The sequence below is a fragment of the Bubalus bubalis genome, chromosome 7, assembly GCF_019923935.1.
Source record: "Bubalus bubalis isolate 160015118507 breed Murrah chromosome 7, NDDB_SH_1, whole genome shotgun sequence".
Taxonomy (NCBI): Eukaryota; Metazoa; Chordata; class Mammalia; order Artiodactyla; family Bovidae; genus Bubalus; species Bubalus bubalis.
The window spans coordinates 19,779,014-19,787,735 of NC_059163.1; the positions used below are offsets into that span (position 1 = coordinate 19,779,014).

Sequence of the window (8,722 nt, forward strand, 5' to 3'; positions counted from 1 at the left end):
CATTTTTCACTTTCACTTTTCACTTTCATGCATTGGAGCAGGAAATGGCAACCCACTCCAGTGTTCTTGCCTGGAGAATCCCAGGGACAGAGGAGCCTGGTGGCTGCTGTCTATGGGGTCGCGCAGAGTCGGACACGACTGAAGCGACTCAGCAGCAGCAGCAGTGCAACAATCTGCTGACTTGAATTTGTATTTCAGTCTGTAAGAGGTTAATTTGAGAATTATTAAATGGAATGAGCCTTGCAAATGGTATTTTATTTAAAATGCCTAAGCTGAAATAAGATCCAATTTATAAAACTTATGAAAGTAAGGCTTTTGTACAAAACATTTTGGATATTAATTCTAGAGAACTCGTATTACTGGCCTATAATCAGCAAGAGGTTCTGGGACTGACTGAAGGAGAAACGGGCAGACACCTTCATGAGAGGAGCCACAGGGGGTCCTTTCTGGTCCCAGTATACCTTCAGATGATTAAATCGAATCGCCTGTTAGCCGCTCAGTCGTGCCAACTCTGTGTACTCCATGGGCGGCAGGCCACCAGGCTCCTCTGTCCATGGGATTCTCCGGGCAAGAATACTAGAATGGGTAGCCTTTCCCTTCTCCAGGGGATCTTCCCAACCCAGGATTGAACCCGGTCTCCTGCATGGCAGGCAGATTCTTTACCACTGAGCCACCAGGGAAGCCCAATCTAATATCTATGTGGAGATTAAAGATAATGTTATGCTAAAACATTTACAAATAATTTTTCAACTCTGAAAAATGTTTGTTATTATGAAGTGTGAAAGAACACAAAATTATACACTATAATCAAAACTTAAGTATAGAGACTTCCCCAGTAGTCCAGTGGTTATGACTTCATGCTTCCAATATAGGGGGCAAGGGTTCAATCCCTGGTCAGGGAACGGAGATCCCATGCAGCACAGCCAAAAGAAAAAAAAACACTAAGTATAAGAAGAACTGTATTAAAAAAGCCCTGCTAGCATGTTAATAGGCTTTTGTCTTTGAGTGGCAAAAATTTGAATTTTTTTCTTTCCATTTACTCTCCATAGTTTCCAAATACTATATAATGAATGCTACTATTATACATGATTACTTATACAATATTATTATAATATTAACTTTAATATTTTAAGATTATATTTTCTAATTTAAAATTAGAAGTTTTTATATTTTAATTTTTTATATTAAAAAATTTCCATGCAAGTGTGTAGCAGCCGAAATCCTGTTACCCTGTCTTGTCCTAGTGGGGCTTCATTTCTGACTTCATTCATTTGGTGGGCCCTTTGATCAGTGACTGCTCGCTTGCAGGTTGTTTAGTGGTTCGAGCAGGTTACCTGATTTTAGTCTCTTAGGCTTTAAGACTTGGTTCCATATAGCTAGCCTCAGGATGGATTCCTCTGAGTTAATACTCAGTAATTTAGGTCTTTATGACTGAAACTTTCTGTACAGAACAGCATCTGTGTCCCAATTGTTTTGTTTTCGTTATGGAATAATGGAAACTTTTGGTGTAGTTTGTTTTTTTACAAAAACACTATAAGGGACTATAGGAAAGTGCTTTATTTTCATCCAGGAGATGACAGTGCTTTCAGTTTCCAGCATTACACATCTCATTCACTGAGCAGATATCCGTGGAGTGTCTTTGTGTGTCAGGCACTGCTCTCAGAAGTGCAGAAACAAGAGTAAGTAAAACTAAAACTGCACTCAGAGCTTACATTCCTGCATCAGGAGGACTTCTGTTATAGCAGTAGCCCGTCAACATGTAGAATTACATCATTCAGTTAACCAGGTAATCTTGTCTAGGTCAGCGTATTTTATATCAAATGTTATATTTTAAAAATGTGACGTTCTTTGGGATGTGCTTGTGTTCATGGCACGAACGGTGATGTTCACTGTGCCAGCTCAATCATGAAAATGTAGACAGACTTGTCCAGGTGGATGTCAGCCACTTCTGCCGATACTCAACACGCCATCATCTCCCTCTTTCTCGAAAATCATTGCAGGTTGCCATTTACGTTTGTCACTAAGGAAGTAGCTGAAGCCACGTGTAACTGCCTTCTTGCCCAGGCGGAGCAGGCAGACAAGAAGGGAAAATCAAAGGCAGCTGCTGAACGGATGATACTTGAGGAATTTGGGCGATGCTTAATGAGTGTCATCAACTCTGCAGGAAAAGCAAAAAGTGACCCTTGTGCCATGAATTGCTAACTCTTGCACAAAAAAACTGCTAAATGGAACTGTACAGAAAACTGAAGGTTCAGGGACACTTGATTTTTCTGGAAATAGCTTGATAATTATTGTATTGTTAATTCAGTCCTTGAGACCTGAAATTATATTGATGGAGAAGAAATTTTAAAGGAGGAAATTAGTACATTTAAAATCTTAGTTAAATCTTCTTACGCCCCTTCTAAATTGAATTTTCCTTCATTGTATTATATAGGTTTTTAATTTGGGTTTCTTAAGAACTGTGTTCTATCCTTCTGATTCTATTGACAAAGGACATTTATAAATTACTATTATATAACTTATAATGTATGGCATTGTATGACTTTATTCCAGTACAAAAAGCCAAAGTAGTACTGGTATTACCCAGTTATTCTTTGGTACTAGCAGATAGAATGTCTATATAAACAAATTCTTATGAAATATATTCAAATGACATTTTGTGTTTAGAAAAGGACTATCTTTTTAAGAAAAATCAACTTTTTAGGGTGAATCCTGGAATAATCCTGTTGTCAACTTTGGGAATTGTCAGAAGGGGAAATCATTTATAGGCACACTTTTAAAATAAAAAAGTTATTTTGCTTTTTTAAAAAACATAAAAGTGTTAAAGGACAGAAAATAATTCTCAAAAGATGGACAATTTGTTTCTGCAATAAGGAGTGACTAAGAAAAGTTCTGAGATGTTTCCATTTTCTTTGAGAAAGGCGGTATGTATTTGAAATAATAAATTGTCAGTGATTAAGGGGTACTATTAAAATGAACGGTGCATATGAATAGAAGTAAACATTTTTTATTATGTAGTGATAAAGTAGAACCTTACATAATTATCAGGTATGAAATTTGGCTTGGATGGAGAAATAAAGGGTATTGAAGCTCTAAGAGATGAATTTAGAGGATTTTTCATCTATACGTACAGTTCTCTTTATAGACTTTTGAACTATGAGGTTTCAAACCAATGTATGGCTCTTCCTTGATTTACTGAAAGGGGCCTCCTAACAGAGCTTTCAGAATTACAGTGGGGTTTCTTTTTATAAGGGAAGCTTAATATGGCATTATTTTTAGCCAGTGATTTGGTAAGCCTACAGTATGAGTGTTTTCATATAATTACTAAAATAACATAAATCATTTTCAATAATTCAGAATTCAAAAGCTTTATGAATTTAACAGCCCATTATAATAGGACTCTGGGTTTTATGATGAGAAAAAACCATGTTGGAATTCAGACATTTTGTTAGGTACCTTAATGCTCAGTAATTAGTAGTATATGATTATTACATTTCCTACAAGGAATCTATAGTTGTATGTATTAAGTGTGTATATATGTTCATATGAACATGCAAGATATAGGCAATAGAAATTAAGTAATCCAAAAGAAGATTCCGTTATTAAGTATCTTCCTTTTGAAATCTGGATTTATAAAGTCATAGTGCAGTAACTTTAAATGTAGATAGTGCCGACATCCTTAGCACCTCACTCTAGTATGTTTAATTAAAATTTGTATAAATGTAAATTAGTGTAAGAGGATAAAGTAATATCTAATCAAGTTATTTTTCAAAAGATTACAATACCTTTTTGGTCCACACCTAAACTGTGTTCATTTTGTACATATTCTGTGTTTAATTCTAATTGCACCTTTGTGATGTGTATTTATATACAGTGTGCATAATATGGTTGTGAAATTTGGATTACAATTGTAGATTATGTATGATGGCATTGCTTGAGAATGTTTTGCTTGTAAAAATTTGAAGGTGCAATCAAATGCTACTAGTTTTTCTGATTTTCAAGAAGCTATCTAAAGTATTAAGCCTTTTCCTTCCTGTGTAGTACTTACTAAACAACTTTTTGTATTTAGGCATTTGCATCAAATTGCTAAACAAGATTAATATCCACATTAATTCAACAATTTTAAAAGACTATTTGGGGAGGGTTGGGTATATAATTTTTTAGCTCTATTTACATCCCAAAGTAGAAAGATAAAATTTATATTTACTAGAGCTATTCAAAGAATACACTTTTCTATATTGTAAAAACAGGAACAGCAAAGTAAATCATACAGAAAATAAACATTTATACTATTCTGTAAAAAAAAGGTTTTGCATTTTTTTCTTTAATAGTACCACTTTTAACTATTGAACATGCAAGAAACCTTTAAAAATATCTGATATTAAATAAACTTGACATTACTTCTGAAGGCACACAACTGAAAAATAAATCTATCATTTTGCCCAATTATCATGAACATAAATTGCTGTGAAATGAGAATATCTTATTTCCACTGTTCTTTTAAGTAGAAACTCAATCTACTCTTTCCTCTTCATGTTTGATGTTCTTATGGAGAGCACCTTTCTTAATTTCCTTTTCTCAAGAACTGCAGGTCTTACCTCTGGACTGTATGGGAAAACAGAAACTTAATGTTGCAGGTAATAAAACAAGCAGAGCAGTGACATTGCGGGATAGACAACTGCTTTAGCCTCCCCATTTTCTGATATGGACAACTGACATTTTCTCAGTCTTATGTAAAATGTGAATAAAAATATCTTTAGAAAAGTTTTCTATTTTTATTGTTTTATAACACAGATAACTAAGATGATGAATACTTGTTATGTAAATGCAGCTTCAAACCAGGACCTCCAGCCCTGTGATCATACTGCATCCTTAAGTATTAATCCTTAAGTATTAATATTTTATATAGGAATTCTGGAGCAGCAGCTTAAAGGAGAGGGAAGTCAATCAGCTAAGAAGACTTTATTACTAAAGTTACTTTTCATTATGTTAATACTTAGGATTTTTTTTTTTCTTGTTAGGGCTTCTTTTTGTTTTGTTTTGTTTTGTTTTTTGTTTTTTTGTTTTTTTTGGCTTATGAAGAATATTTTATTTATGTATTTGATATCTGTACAGATGTCTCTGTCCTCATCTTTATCTCTGTATTATTGAACTGCAGAATTCCTAAACGATGAGTTTTGTATCTGTTTAACTCAATTTGTATACTCTCGGCAGAGCACAAGCATCAAATGGACATTAAACACAAGAGAAAATCAAATATAAGTCAACAAGAGACATAAGAAAAAAAGCAGATGAAAACACAAAATTCCTTATTTTAGGATTATGCTATACATTAACTTGTAAAATCTACTACTGTAAGTTTATGTATGAGATTATATTGAGTTTATTACTTAAAATGGGAGAAACTGTAGTGAGTCACAGGAATAAAATACAAAGTAAAAGTAACAAATAATTTGGGCTTTTAGACTAAAAAACAATGATCAGTGAGGAAAAACAAGAAGAGGAATGATATAGACTTTCATTTCACTAACACTGATTTTTTTCTTCATGTTTTTTAAAAAAAGATTACCTTTTTAGTCTTATTTGGATTGATTGGAAATGGACAGTGGACTAAAGAAACCATCGATACAGCCCATTAAAACAAAAGGAGCAAAAGAACAATAACCAAACCATAGCTGTAGGGTTACTTCTAACGTGGAGGCATAGGCAGAAAAAAGCACAAAGGCCACATTCTGTCCATGGCACCCTCCTCAATTCAGGGAGATGAGAAATGGCATGGAACACACCTCACCCAATTAATCCAGAAAACTTTAAATCTCCATGACACTATTGGAAAGGTTAACAGGTTTAGCCCGGTATTTAGCACAGCCATTTCATGGCAGAAAATACATGGGGTGGTGGTTTAATCACTAAGTTGTGTCTGACTCTGTTGCAATCCCATGGACTGCAGCTGGCCAAGCTCTGTCCGTAGAACTTCCCATGCAAGAGTACTGGAGTGAGTAGTCACTTCGTACTCCCGCAGTGAAATAAATACTTAATGACAAGTAGACAAAGTAGTGACACTAAGGAGTGTCACTCCCGTTACCATTCGATATTGAAGTGCTGCCTAAAGATATTTTATGAAGTAAAAAGTGTTTGAAGTTTAATTTTACAAAAATCGACACCATTAAAACCAACATGATTATTTGCTACTCATCCAATCACTGAGGTAACAATATTATAAAAATATGTAAAAAAATTCTAGTTTCATAATTACCAGATATGCTAACTCCCATATAGCTAGTATAAATTTGATTATTAAAAAAATAGTTTTGTTTCCTTAAAAGCACGTGGTTCATTTGTCATTTAATATCAGATAGGTATTTGCTATTTTGAAGTACCAAAAAAGTTATAAAAACGGCAACGTCTATACTCTGGGTTTCTTGTTGGGCATATCCTGAAGACTAAACTTTGGAATTTCACCAGAAGGAGCATATGGAATTCTCTTTGAAGACACCTTCTTGCCAATTGTTTCAGTCTGGAAGCCAATGGTTTGTAGCTCATTGTGGAGCCCGTCCAGGACACGTTGTCCGTCAAAGATAAAGGCTGGTTTCAGCATTTTTTTATGAATGCGTTCATAATCCAGTTCCTTAAACATGTCCCACTCGGTGCAAATCACAACAGCATGAGCACCATCACATGCTTCGTAGGGATCTTTGGAAATGGTCACGAGCCGGGCCACTTGGTCATCCTTTGAAACTCCTGGATGAGAAAGATCCACAACTATCTGTTCCCTTGGTACTTTTGGATGATATATATGGAGGTGTGCACCTTCATCCATCAAATATTTGCTAATATATATACTAGATGACTCTCTTGTATCACCGGTGTCCTTTTTGAAAGCAAACCCCAAAATAGCTATCTTCTTGTCTGTCACTGTATTAAACAGACTGTCTATGATCCGGGAAGCAAACCTCCTTCTCTGGTAGTCATTCATGTCTATAACCTGCTGCCAATAACGAGCTACTTCAGGCAAATTTAGAGCCTCACAGAGATAAACCAAATTCAGAACATCCTTTTGAAAGCAACTCCCACCAAAACCAACACTGGCTTTCAGAAATTTATTTCCAATTCTCTGGTCCATTCCAATGGCTGTTGCCACCTCTTCTACATCAGCTCCTGTTGCTTCACAGAGGGCACTTACAGAGTTAATGCTGCTGATTCTCTGGGCCAGAAAAGCATTTGCTGTCAGTTTGGAAAGTTCTGAAGACCAAGTATTAGTGGTGAGGATCTTTTCTCTGGGAACCCAGTGCTCATACACAGCACACAGTGCTTGCACAGCTCTCTGGCCCTCTGGGGTTTCATCCCCTCCAATCAGTACTCTGGGTTCTTCAGGTCCTTGATGGCCGTTTCTTCTGCCAAGAACTCAGGGTTGGACAGCACCTGTAAATTCAAGTTGGGTTTTGTGTTTGCATCAAAGATTCGACGAATACTTTCTGCTGCCCGCACTGGGACCGTGCTTTTCTCAGTCACAATTTTGTACCCGTGTGAGTTTTGCACAATGCGTCTAGCACAAGCTTCAATATACTTCAGATGTGCTGCACGGCCTTTTCCCATTCCATAGGTTTGGTTGGTGTGTTCACAGAAATAAACACAAGATCAGCTTCCTTAATGGCATCATCAATATTGGTAGAAAAAAATAAATTTTTTCCTCGACAGGATTCTACCACTTCTTTTAGTCCTGGCTCATAAATAGGAAGTGTAGGAGAGTTCCATGCATTGATTCTTTTTTTTTTTTTTTTTTTTAATTTTATTTTATTTTTAAACTTTACATAACTGTATTAGATTTGCCAAATATCCATGCATTGATTCTTGATTCATTGATATCAACAACCGTCACCCTGATTTCAGGGCACATGTGAGCAATGACACTACACGTGGGTCCACCGACGTAGCCTGCACCGATGCAGCAGATCTTAATTTCAAACATGACTGGACCACTTTCAGGCACCGAGTGCTGCAACCGCTTCTATCCCCCCGGGTCGGACAGCTCCTCGCTCTGGGCCGCGCAGCCGCAGCTTCAGCACTCGCGCCCTGCTCCGTCTGATCTTCCCACACCGCACACCCTTCTCAGGATGCCAGGCGCCACACCCTGAGTCCCTGCCCGAGCCTGTATTTAAAGGTTTCCACCCGAGAAGGCGGAGTATTCATTCCCTGGGAGCCAAGCCCTCCCAGACTCTACCCTCGGTTGCATCCCTGCTCCCCCTCTTGTTAGGGCTTCTTTAATGCACATTTTTCCCCTTACCTATAGACCAAATGTGAACTTTTTTAATCCAAGTAATTTTATAAAATACTAAGTTTTAAAGGCTTTAATTAAAACTTTATTTTGCATTTAAGGCATTTTTAGTTTATTCAAAAAGTATATTCAGAGTAATGTTTATTATAAGGCCACAGACTTGAATGTAACTATAATTTAGTGAAACAGTGACAGATTTTATTTTCTTGGGCTTCAAAATCATTGCGGACGGTGACTGCAGCCATGAATTTAAAAGACGCTCCTTGGAAGAAAAGCTGTGATAAACCTAGACAGCGCATTTGAAAGCAGAGACATCACTTTGCCGACAAAGGTCTGTATAGTCAAAGCTATGGTTTTTCCAGTAGTCATGTACAGATGTGAGAGTTGGACCATAAAGAAGGCTGAGCGCCAAAAAATTGATACTTTCGAACTGTGGTGCTGGAGAAA

General features: G+C 36.6%; 2 protein-coding genes across 14 annotated transcripts in view; one reads left to right on the forward strand and one right to left on the reverse strand.

Moving 5' to 3' along the window:
• LIN54 (lin-54 DREAM MuvB core complex component) overlaps window positions 1-4,306 on the forward strand; it is a 64,093-nt gene extending 59,787 nt beyond the window's left edge. For all 13 annotated transcript variants that reach the window (XM_006074448.4, XM_025289804.3, XM_006074446.4 and 10 more), the window contains one exon: window positions 2,001-4,306. In XM_006074448.4, the coding sequence (XP_006074510.1) occupies window positions 2,001-2,202 (202 nt within the window). In that variant the 3' untranslated portion in view covers window positions 2,203-4,306. The remainder of the gene's footprint in view (window positions 1-2,000) is intronic.
• Window positions 4,307-5,074: 768 nt separating this feature from the next.
• Window positions 5,075-8,582, reverse strand: LOC102390617 (UDP-glucose 6-dehydrogenase-like). The gene is given in 4 exon segments (XM_045166269.1): window positions 5,075-7,362; window positions 7,365-7,607; window positions 7,610-7,767; window positions 7,854-8,582. Coding segments are annotated over 4 exon segments (1,473 nt in total). The 5' UTR covers window positions 7,970-8,582; the 3' UTR covers window positions 5,075-6,406.
• Window positions 8,583-8,722: the final 140 nt, after the last annotated feature.